The sequence below is a fragment of the Conger conger genome, chromosome 9 (genome assembly GCF_963514075.1).
Source record: "Conger conger chromosome 9, fConCon1.1, whole genome shotgun sequence".
NCBI lineage: Eukaryota > Metazoa > Chordata > Actinopteri > Anguilliformes > Congridae > Conger > Conger conger.
This window is the reverse complement of record NC_083768.1, coordinates 5,864,434-5,876,487: the sequence shown is the minus strand read 5'-3', so window position 1 is coordinate 5,876,487 and position 12,054 is coordinate 5,864,434. Positions and strand designations below refer to the sequence as shown.

General features: G+C 48.4%; 1 protein-coding gene across 3 annotated transcripts in view; it reads left to right on the top strand.

Annotated features, from left to right (window-relative positions):
• The window catches only part of LOC133137399 (la-related protein 4B-like), a 30,029-nt gene extending 18,450 nt beyond the window's left edge, over positions 1-11,579 (top strand). For all 3 annotated transcript variants that reach the window (XM_061255653.1, XM_061255652.1, XM_061255651.1), the window contains exons 12-17: positions 414-668; positions 1,930-1,975; positions 2,573-2,743; positions 3,266-3,387; positions 5,762-5,867; positions 6,027-11,579. In XM_061255653.1, the coding sequence (XP_061111637.1) occupies positions 414-668; positions 1,930-1,975; positions 2,573-2,743; positions 3,266-3,387; positions 5,762-5,867; positions 6,027-6,308 (982 nt within the window). In that variant the 3' untranslated portion in view covers positions 6,309-11,579. The remainder of the gene's footprint in view (positions 1-413; positions 669-1,929; positions 1,976-2,572; positions 2,744-3,265; positions 3,388-5,761; positions 5,868-6,026) is intronic.
• Positions 11,580-12,054: the final 475 nt, after the last annotated feature.

Sequence of the window (12,054 nt, the reverse complement as noted above, 5' to 3'; positions counted from 1 at the left end):
ATTCCGACGCTGATGTCACGGCCACTGCTGGTCACCGTGGGCAACGGAGTTCTAGAACACACCGGCTTCCAGAATAATCTACTTTTCAAAGTGTTGAATTAATGTGTTGATGTTGTTGTTGCGGGAATCGCACCGAACCTCACCTGTGCTCGACTTTACCTTTATTTTTATGAGGAGAATCTTTTCATACTATTATACCATAGCTTTGACTTTTTGCTCATAGTAAGCCATTAGGATTATGTTACCACTGAAATGATATTGTGGGCCTTTAAATAACCATGATGATGATGATGATGATGATGATGATGATGATGATGATGATGATGATGGTGGTGGTGGTGGTGATGGTGATGATGATGATTATGATGGTGATTATGATGTTGATGTTCATGTTGATGATATGGTTTTGGCAGGAATCACACCAAACCTCACCTGCGCCCGACCCTGCCTGGGGTGGACCGCGGCTCCGCCCTCCTGGACAGCCCGGCGGCCATCTTTAACTTCCCCGGCGAGCGGCTGCTGAACGGCACGCGCAGCCCCCAGCCCCGCCCCCCCGGCCAGGGCCGGCCCCGCCTCCCGAACAGCGCCGTGTTCCCCCGCCGGGACCTGGGCCCGGGCCGCCCCGAGCACATCACTGCGGACTACTCCCTCAGCATGGGCCGTGGAAGGTACCGCTAACGCCACCCCCGCTAACCACTAACGCCACCCCCGCTAACCGCTAACGCAGTCCCCGCTAACCGCTAACGCAGTCCCCGCTAACCGCTAACGCAGTCCCCGCTAACCGCTAACGCAGTCCCCGCTAACCGCTAACGCAGTCCCCGCTAACGCATCCCCCCGCTAACCGCTAACGCCACCCCGCTAACCGCTAACGCAGTCCCCGCTAACCGCTAACGCAGTCCCCGCTAACGCATCCCCCTGCTAACCACTAACGCAGTCCCCGCTAACCGCTAACGCAGTCCCCGCTAACCGCTAACGCAGTCCCCGCTAACCGCTAACGCAGTCCCCGCTAACGCATCCCCCTGCTAACCGCTAACGCCACCCCGCTAACCGCTAACGCCACACCGCTAACGCTACCCCCGCTAACGCCACACCGCTAACGCTACCCCCGCTAACGCCACAGCGCTAACGCTACCCCCGCTAACCGCTAACGCCATCCCGCTAACCGCTAACGCCATCCCGCTAACCGCTAACGTCACCCCGCTAACGCAGTCCCCGCTAACGCCACCCCCGCTAACCGCTGAAGCAGTCCCCGCTAACGCCACCCCCGCTAACGCAGTCCCCGCTAACGCAGTCCCCGCTAACGCCACCCCCGCTAACGCAGTCCCCGCTAACGCCACCCCCGCTAACGCAGTCCCCGCTAACGCCACCCCTGCTAACCGCTAACGCAGTCCCCGCTAACGCCACCCCCGCTAACCGCTAACACAGTCCCCGCTAACGCAGTCCCCGCTAACGCAGTCCCCGCTAACGCCACCCCCGCTAACGCAGTCCCCGCTAACGCCACCCCCGCTAACCGCTAACGCAGTCCCCGCTAACGCCACCCCCGCTAACCGCTAACGCAGTCCCCGCTAACGCCACCCCCGCTAACCGCTAACGCAGTCCCCACTAACGCCACCCCCGCTAACCGCTAACGCAGTCCCCGCTAACGCCACCCCCGCTAACGCAGTCCCCGCTAACGCCACCCCCGCTAACGCCACCCCGCTAATGCAGTCCCCGCTAACGCCCTGAGCACATCACTGCCGACTACTTTCAGCATGGGCCACGGAAGGTACCGCTAACGCGAAATGACGGACAGTTCTTTCAGCAGACACTTAGTCACCAAAGCATAAATTAGCCTTCAGACTCTTTCAGTTTGGGCAGGGGGGTGCTGTTCAAGATTGACTACTTTGTGCAACACATTGCTAATAATTATTCTTTTTTTTTTTCTTACAGGAAAAATATTTATGGTTACAGGAAAAAGAGGGACGACAAGTTTACAGTAAGTATGGCTTTGCTTTTTTCTGCAGTTGCTATTGGTTTGACGGTAGTCCAGTAGCTTTGATATACCGGATACATTTCAGTCAGTGTTGACCACAACACAATGGGCTTCATGCAAGAACCACTTGTACGAACAGATTTGTTCTTCAATCGCTCGTACGAATGATTTAAGAGAACTTGGCGCACCAATATTCTTGAATTTTCCAATTATTTCTTGGGTAGGAACAAAATGTACAAGCCGTCCCGACCTGTCGAAGGAATCATGTTATCACCCGTTCTGTTCCTTTTTTTTATGGAGAGCCTTGCAGTGCAGAAACTCGGATCAAACTTGGCAGATGAAATATGAAACAGGATTCTGCCACTTAAGATAGTTATTTTAGTGGACTGTTTAGGAGGAATAATAGGAAGTTTATCAACGGTCCGACATATTATGTTTTGCTAAAAACCAATAAACCGCAGCCTATCCAATCAGGTAGGGAGTACGTGGTACTTGTTCTCGTTCATCGCGTTGGCCATCGATCTGATGGAACCCACCGACAGTGTATGTGCTGGGTTACAGCGGTGTGTGTGTGTGTGTGACGTGTGTGTCTTCGTGCAGAGGGGCCCCACCCAGTCCCCCCCGCCGCCGCAGAAGCCCGCGGCCCCCAGCTTTGAGCTGGGCCTGTCCAGCTTCCCCCCGCTGCCCGGCGCCGCCGGCAACCTCAAGACCCCCGACGCCCCCCTGGAGACGCGCCTCTCCGGCCTGACCGTCAGACCCCCGAAGGACAAGGTGAGTCCCCCCCCCCCCCCCCCCCGCTAACCGCTAACGCAACCCCGCTAACCGCTAACGCCGCCCCCGTGTGTCCGTGCGGTATCAGCCTTTAGCGTCAGCCCTGGAGCAACCTGGCTAAACTTAGTTTTTGTATTTGGCAGCCTTGGTAATGTCCACAGACTAAGGGGTCTGCAGCTGTCAGGAATGCCACAATACTACTCCATGTCAGCGAGAATGGGTAGTGCTGTATTTAGAGGCAGTGCTGCTACCTGTGCCCCTAATAATCCTGCAAATGTCCATGTCGTTATTCTGTACTGTGTGTCTGTAGTGTCCATGTCGTTATTCTGTACTGTGTGTCTGTAGTGTCCATGTCGTTATTCTGTACTGTGTGTCTGTAGTGTCCATGTCGTTATTCTGTACTGTGTGTCTGTAGTGTTTATGTCCTTTATTGTAACTTTGGTATGTGGACATGAGTAAATGTACTGAAATATGTGTGAGTGTGTGTGCCGGGTTGTAAAATTGTCCCGCTCCGTTTTGCAGAATGTAAACGCGGAAGCCGGCACCAACACTACCCCGTCAGGAATCCCCAAAGAGCCCCCGCCCGCCACGGCCCCCCCGCCTGCCTGCAGCGAGAGCCCCCCCACTCCCCCCCCACCGCCTCTGTAAGTCTGTCTCTCTCACTGACACACGTCTGTCTGTAAGTCTGTCTCTCTCTCACTGACACACGTCTGTCTGTAAGTCTGTCTCTCTCTCACTGACACACGTCCGTCTGTAAGTCTGTCACTCTCTCACTGACACAGTCTGTAAGTCTGTCACTTTTACACTGACACACGTCTGTCTGTAAGTCTGTCACTCTCACACTGACACACGTCTGTCTGTAAGTCTGTCACTCTCACACTGACACAGTCTGTAAGTCTGTCACTCTCTCACTGACACAGTCTGTAAGTCTGTCACTCTCACACTGACACACGTCTGTCTGTAAGTCTGTCACTCTCACACTGACACACGTCTGTCTGTAAGTCTGTCACTCTCACACTGACAGTCTGTAAGTCTGTCTCTCACTGACACAGTCTGTCTGTAAGTCTGTCACTCTCTCACTGACACACGTCTGTCTGTAAGTCTGTCTCTCACTGACACACACAGTCTGTAAGTCTGTCTCTCTCTCACTGACACACACAGTCTGTAAGTCTGTCTCTCTCACTGACACAGTCTGTAAGTCTGTCACTCTCTCACTAACACAGTCTGTAAGTCTGTCTCTCACTGACACAGTCTGTAAGTCTGTCTCTCACTGACACACGTCTGTCTGTAAGTCTGTCACTCTCACACTGACACAGTCTGTAAGTCTGTCTCTCACTGACACACTGTCTGTAAGTCTGTCACTTTTACACTGACACACGTCTGTCTGTAAGTCTGTCACTCTCACACTGACACACGTCTGTCTGTAAGTCTGTCACTCTCACACTGACACAGTCTGTAAGTCTGTCACTCTCTCACTGACACAGTCTGTAAGTCTGTCTCTCTCACTGACACACGTCTGTCTGTAAGTCTGTCACTCTCACACTGACACAGTCTGTAAGTCTGTCTCTCACTGACACAGTCTGTCTAAGTCTGTCACTCTCACTGACACACGTCTGTCTGTAAGTCTGTCTCTCACTGACACACACAGTCTAAGTCTGTCTCTCTCTCACTGACACACGTCCGTCTGTAAGTCTGTCACTCTCTCACTGACACACGTCCGTCTGTAAGTCTGTCACTCTCTCACTGACACACAGTCTGTAAGTCTGTCTCTCTCACTGACACAGTCTGTAAGTCTGTCACTCTCTCACTGACACACAGTCTGTAAGTCTGTCTCTCACTGACACACAGTCTGTAAGTCTGTCTCTCACTGACACACAGTCTGTAAGTCTGTCACTCTCACACTGACACACGTCTGTCTGTAAGTCTGTCACTCTCACTGACACACATCTGTCTGTAAGTCTGTCTCTCACTGACACACGTCCGTCTGTAAGTCTGTCACTCTCACTGACACACAGTCTGTAAGTCTGTCTCTCACTGACACACAGTCTGTAAGTCTGTCTCTCACTGACACAGTCTGTAAGTCTGTCTCTCACTGACACAGTCTGTAAGTCTCTCTCTCACTGACACAGTCTGTAAGTCTCTCTCTCTCTGCAACAGTCTGTAAGTCTCTCTCTCACTGACACACAGTCTGTAAGTCTGTCTCTCACTGACACACAGTCTGTAACCCGCTCTCTCACTGACACACAGTCTAAGTCTCTCTCACTGACACAGTCTGTAAGTCTGTCTCTCACTGACACAGTCTGTAAGTCTCTCTCTCACTGACACACAGTCTGTAAGTCTGTCACTCTCACTGACACAGTCTGTAAGTCTGTCTCTCACTGACACACAGTCTGTAAGTCTGTCTCTCTCACTGACACACGTCAGTCTGTAAGTCTTTCACTCTCTCACTCACACACGTCAGTCTGTAAGTCTGTCTTTCTCACTGACACAGTCTGTAAGTCTGTCACTCTCACACTGACACACGTCTGTCTGTAAGTCTGTCACTCTCACACTGACAGTCTGTAAGTCTGTCTCTCACTGACACAGTCTGTCTGTAAGTCTGTCACTCTCACTGACACACGTCTGTCTGTAAGTCTGTCTCTCACTGACACACACAGTCTAAGTCTGTCTCTCTCTCACTGACACACGTCCGTCTGTAAGTCTGTCACTCTCTCACTGACACACAGTCTAAGTCTCTCTCTCTCACTGACACACAGTCTGTAAGTCTGTCTCTCACTGACACACAGTCTGTAAGTCTGTCTCTCACTGACACAGTCTGTAACCCGCTCTCTCACTGACACACAGTCTGTTAGTCTCTCTCACTGACACACAGTCTGTAAGTCTGTCTCTCACTGACACACAGTCTGTAAGTCTCTCTCTCACTGACACACAGTCTGTAAGTCTCTCTCTCACTGACACACAGTCTGTAAGTCTCTCTCTCACTGACACACAGTCTGTAACCCGCTCTCGTTCCCACAGTGAGCTCCGGGGGCCAGAGGAGGAGACGCAGGCCCCCCCCACAGAGAGACTGACGGCCCCCCCCACCACCGCAAGCAAGTCTGTGCAAGTGAACGGAGCTGCCACAGTAAGCACACGCCCTCCTGCTCTCTCTCTCTCTCTCCCTCTCACTCACTCACTCACTCTCTCCATCTCCCTCTCCCTCTCTCACTCACTCACTCTCCCTCTCCCTCCTGCTCCCGTGGAATAACGGTGGCCTCTGACCCCCTCCCTCTCTCCCCTCCAGGAGCTTCGGAAGCCCAGCTACGCGGAGATCTGCCAGCGGATAAAGGACACGCCCGCCCCCGCCCCCGCCCCCGCGCCCGCGCCACAGCCCCCGAAAGAGCCCCCCAAACCCGCCGCCGAGGAGCGGAAGCTTCCGGAGCCCGTCGGGGACCGGGGCGAGCCCCGAAGCAGAGACGCACACCCCTCCAAACCCGCCCCGCCCCGCCCCAGAGAGACCCGCAGACCGGCGGGCCGGTGGCCCTCTCCCCCTCCGCCCCAGACCCCCAAATCCCCCCCCCACTAAGATCACTACAGCCAGGCCCCCCGCCTCTGGGCTCTCCCGCTGCAGTACCGCCACGGCCCCCCGGGGGCGCATGACCGCATCAGGGGCTCTCCAAACAAAAAAGCAAAACAAAAACAAGCACTTTTAGTGTTGCAGAGCGCCATCCTTAGTTTTATTATTTTATTTTTATTTCTTTGGGGGGGTTTTTTTTTTTTTTTTTTCCTCCTCTGTTTTGCTTTGTTGGTTTGGCGTTAATCAGAACACCTGTTTGTACCGGCGGTGGTGGGTGAGAGTTCTGCTCTGAGCTCAATACAAAATGGCTTCCAGGAGGAGTTCATTGTTGTTGGCTTTCACTCTGGGCTCAAGACAAAATGGCTTCCAGGTAGAGCTACTTTAACGTTTAAAGCCACGAGATGAAGTACTGACATTGGGTCAGAAAGTTGGTCGAATTAGTGCTGAAGGGTTAGACTTTTGTGCTATAATCGCTTTTATGGTGTAACTTTTTTTTTGTGAGCTAGGAGGTGATTTCCATACTCATTTTGCATAGCTTATGTATCCTAGCTTTCGGTGAGCACATATTTTTCGACATGATTAGAAGACAAAACTAAAAATGTTTGTGGTTTGACAAGTCATGGATCCAGAATCGGAATTTCTTTTGGTAACAAGAAATCCGATTTATTATTATTTTTTACACCATCGAATGAGAAGAGTTTTCGTTTTATCAAAGTGTGATGGCAAGATGGCGGGCGGAGGCGAGACGTTTATTAATGTACCGCTGTTGAAGAGAGAGCCTTCATCCTGTATGTATTTATTCAAAATACCTTTTTTGTCTTTCGTCCCAGAAATAATTTACCAACGAATTATAAAAAACAAAAAAACAAAAGGGCACAATGCTTGACCCCATTGGAAATATATGGAATGGGGTTCTGTAGAAATCCGGACTAGAGATGCTTATCGGATGGGTTTGCTGGAGCCAGTAGTTTTGGTTTTTTAATGGCTGTGAAACGCCCTTGTTCAGCCGGCACATACGCTACAGGCAGCAGTGAATGCTGCTGAGTTTCCCCTCTTCCCACAAAACACGCGGGCTCGTCCGGCGGAAAGCGGAACGCGTTTAGTCCGGCGACTACTCCATACGGTGCTAGAGGTCGTGCCTGGAGCTCGTTACACCAACATTAGCCTGGTACTGTATTTAGGCCAACTTGATCTACGTTAAACTTTGCACTACTCGATTGCCCAGAGCGGTTGTTACATTCGATTTCAGGTGTTTCCTGGGAGCCGATAAAGGGAAGTTTCTGTAACTGACAAACGGCGGGTAGATGAACGGTCTTGCGCGTGTGTACCCTGGCTTTCCGATCCCTCCCCTCCCCTGCGGTGTCTGGTATACGACCCGGTCCTTTCGTTCTTAAACCGAGAAGTGGCCTACTACGATGCCTAAGGATTCAGCTTCCTTAAATTTCACCTTCGCATATTCTGCCATTTCTACGTAATACGTAAATGACATCAGCATACAGTATATTTACCTGACGGTGGAGAATCCAGACCTCGCACGATTCTTGTTCACTTTTTTAAAATTGCCCGAGAGTGCATCCGTGCCCGTGTGGCGTTCTGAAAATCACTGTATTAGAAGTTCCTCGTGTAACCCCTGCTTTAATCATTTTATATTAAGACTGTTTGTCCATTAAACGACCGTAACTCAAGGGTTATGGATTCTGGTTTCGAGCAGTGGTGGTTTGGAGGTTTGGCGGAATGGGTTTGTTTTGTTCGGATGGGTGTGCTTGGCAGTAAGCTTCAGTTCGGTTCAGTGCTGGCTGTTGTATCTTCTCAATACTCTCGCGTTGCGGAATTAATTGTCTTGAATCAGCCCCAATAACTGGAAATACTGATGTGGTGTTGAGGAATTGTCGTTATGATGGCCTTTCACGTGTAGGGGGGATGGGTGGTCTGTGGTCTGAGGTTTGAGGCTGGCCCTTGCTGGGAGACTTGAGTGTCGCTCTTCCGGTCTGGGTAACTGTTGAATTTGGGGTGTCTTTAGAACAGGGGCGTCAAACCCAAATTCCCAGTGGGCCGCAGTGTTTGCAGGAGTCATTTTCTTTCCATCAGCAGTCTGTAAAGTCCTCGAGAACAAGGTGTGTGGACTCCTTAGCCAACCAATGACTTAAACGTATCACGCACTGAAACGCACCAAATTTACCCGCAGGTACTGCTGCTGCCCTCCAGGACTGGAGTTTGACTTAAAAGACCCTGCTTTACGGTGAAGAATTCCGAGTATGTTCCGTGGAACGTAGGCTATCTGCACACCGAGAGTCTCCCATTTTGCGTCGTTTGTTGTAGACGTTGCTTGGCTCTTCCCGCTTAACCGTCCCTCCTACCCACCACCCCCAGGCTGCGTAGTGCACTACTTTGAACCGGACACGCGCCATTTCCCCCGCCGAGTGCCGACCGAGCCTCGTTGTGGCCGGCTTGCTCTCTCTCTCCCATCTTTCGTTGACGTCTTCCGACAGCATGGAGCTCCCTGGGGGAAAATCGTTTGTGACATGGAGACACTACCAGAGAAATTCACCCGACCTTAACGGTCGTTTCCTCTGATTTTCTTTACACGTTTGATGTAAAAAGAGACGTTTCTTTCTTTCTTTTTTTTCGTGAAAGATTAAGCAAGTTGGCAGTCTGAAGGAATGAAATGCACTAAGGGTTTGCAGTCTTTGACGGTTTTTTTTAAAACCGTGTGATTCGAAATTACGCGTCACACATGCGCATTAACAAGCCAGTGCTGTTTTTTTTTCCTCCGTGAAATATATCATTTAAACAGGTTTTCTTATCTTTTTTTGGAAGAACACGAAACATGAATATATATATTTATAATTTCCATCCAGTGTTTGAAAACTTGAATTTTATTTAAACTTGAAAATGACTTTGCCTTAACTTTTATATAAGACAGCTTAGTAGGCTATCGCCTTTTGAACCCCGAAGGGTTATGGAGAGTGACGTGTAGTAATGCTCAGCTAAACCCGCTGTCGTTAGTCTTACTTGGTCTCAGAAAAGTAAAAATCTATCAGCAGATTAAATTTTTTTGTAATATACCTGAAAAAAAAAAATCTTATTTGAATTTCTTTATTTTCAGTTTCTATTTTCAGTTTGGGGAAAAATAAATCCTGTAAATGCAAATAGTTAATACTGTATTAAATATGTTGACTTTGAAGTGTGTGCTTTTGCGTGTACAGATGTAAATAATCAGAAAAAGTATAAGAGAGGTACCTAAAAATGATTTAAAAGGTTTATTGATCTTGAAATATTAATGTTGTTATTGAGCTGGATGTAGATTAAATGCTAAATGTTGTGGTTTGATTTATTTCGGGTTTTTTTATTATGATTTTTTTTTTCCTGGTGTGTTGAATATTCTGCCGTCACACTGCAATGTGAGCGGATGGCATGATTGTAATTTTAACACGTCATTCTCATTCCATTTCGTTGTCGTCCTTGCTCAATATCTGGATTGCCAGATTGTCTCAGTAATACAACACCTTTCACTGTGCAGTATTGATTAAAAAAAAAAATGTATAAAAAAAAAAAAAGGACTTGGGGAGTTTGGGTTTGAGTACAAGGGGTTCAAATGTACACGTTATTACCGCATACTACCGATTCTCACGATGATGCCAGCGTTCGCCCATCTAACAACAATGTAAAATTGTTTCTCCCTTTTGGCAAAAGCACATTGTTTTTAAGCACAGTGATTTCAGGAACCTTGTTAAAAACCCAAACTCGTTCCACCCTTCGGTCTTAATGCGGGCATGCACCAGACAAAAGCTGTAACCTTAAAAAAAAAAACAACAAAAAAAAAAAACAGTGTGCTAAATGTATTTACGATTGTTATGTTCTCATCAGCACTGTTCTTGCTTGTACGTTTGAGTTCTTCTCGATAGAAGAGACGTTTATTCACAAACACCCAAGACCCCCAGATAATTATTGTACAAATTATTTGACCTTTCCTGTTGTATGCTGTGTAGCGATCACAACTCAATTTAGTGTAGATACTGTTACACTTCTAACACAGACGGAAAGTTGATCTCTGGCGAACCGCATCCTCTTATCCCAGTGCGCACGTGGACTGCAGTCAGTGTGGCAAAGCGTTAACCGTGCCATTCATTTCAAAGCTAAGGCGGTTTCACCTGTACATAGTCACGGCTTGCCATTGCGACGTTTTAATTATTGTACTGATAGCAGATGGTGACAAACCAGCGATTCAGTCGCCGACATCAGACGTGCAGGCGACTATCGCAAATATGGCGACTGGCAACTTTTTTAGGTTACCTTTTTGTTTACATGTCAAGAATCGTTGTTGTACTCTGCTATGTATGCCAATGTCAGTTGTGTTTAACGTGTAGCTATACTGCATATACTGTTGTCACAGTACATTTATATGGATTTTTTTTTGTTATTTTATTCTTTATTCTTTTCTTTTCTGGATTGTATGTGTGTATGTGTATCGAAGTTTGCTATTTGTCTGCACAAGTGAAACCAGTACGCAAGAGAGGGCTTGTACCGGTGTGTGAAGGTTTGCCACCAAGACGGGAATTAATCCTACAAAGACAGCAGAAGGGAGGGGGAAAAAAAGTGATATTGTCCTGAGAAAAGATGCGTTTTGTTTTTATTTCTTGGATTTTCTTTAATAAAGAGGAAAATGGTAGATGCTTTGTACGTTGACTTGTTAAAGGAGCTATTCCTAACCATGGAAGATTGGAGATGGTGCAGATTGTATGTATGATAAAATTTTTGCTATGCTGTGTGGTAGCCTATGTAGCCTACGTTTTGCTTGCACTAAGGTTTTGTTGTGCGTTTGGGTTCTGCCTCATATTAACCCCCTTTTTTCCCTCCCGGAGGGTGGCCCTGTGTGCGTTTCGCTTGCCGATCGGCCAGTTTAATGAGTAAAGCAGTGTTAAAATGCACCGGCTGACGCGCCGTTTCACCTGTACGGTTCTTTGGTCCTCTTTTTCCGTCGTAACGCGTCACACTAACGGCAGTGGACAATCTGTGATTTGACTGGTGAGCCTGCCCGGGGGTGTGGGCGGGAAGAGAGACGCTAACGGCCGTTACGGTCGTTACCGACGGTTTCATCGCGAGGGCTTTTCTGTTTCTTACATTAAGACTGGAATCAAGCATACATGTCAACTATTGATAATTTAATTTTTTTTTTTTTTTTTTTTTTTTCTTGTGTCATGATGTAAACTGTCTAATTTTGAAAAAAACAAAAAAAAGTAGCTTACTGAAAGAAATAAAGATTTAGGCACTGTTATCCAATCCTATAATTGCATTTTATTTATTTGACATTTTCCACATGATGTGAATGCAGCGGATACATTTCGGTTTATTCTAGCTCTAGCTTTTGGGGATGTCCAAAATCTGAATGGCTACCTTTGAAGCAATCTTAGTGCCATATGGCAAATCATTTTTTAAATTACGAGACCTTCTGGGAATTGGAAAATGGGCTCCAAGTGCACTAAGATCGATAACATGAGTTGCATGGAATGCAGTAATAAACACATACTTATTTGGATGCTATTTATTTAGCAACTATTATGGCAAGATTTTCTCTGCAGAGCAGCAAGAACAGGGTTCCATGAGAGCCACAGGGTGTGCTGGGGTCCCCTACCCTGGTCCTGGAGAGCCACAGGGTGTGCTGGGGTCCCTGACCCTGGTCCTGGAGAGCCACAGGGTGTGCTGGGGTCCCTGACCCTGGTCCTGGAGAGCCACAGGGTGTGCTGGGGTCCCTGAC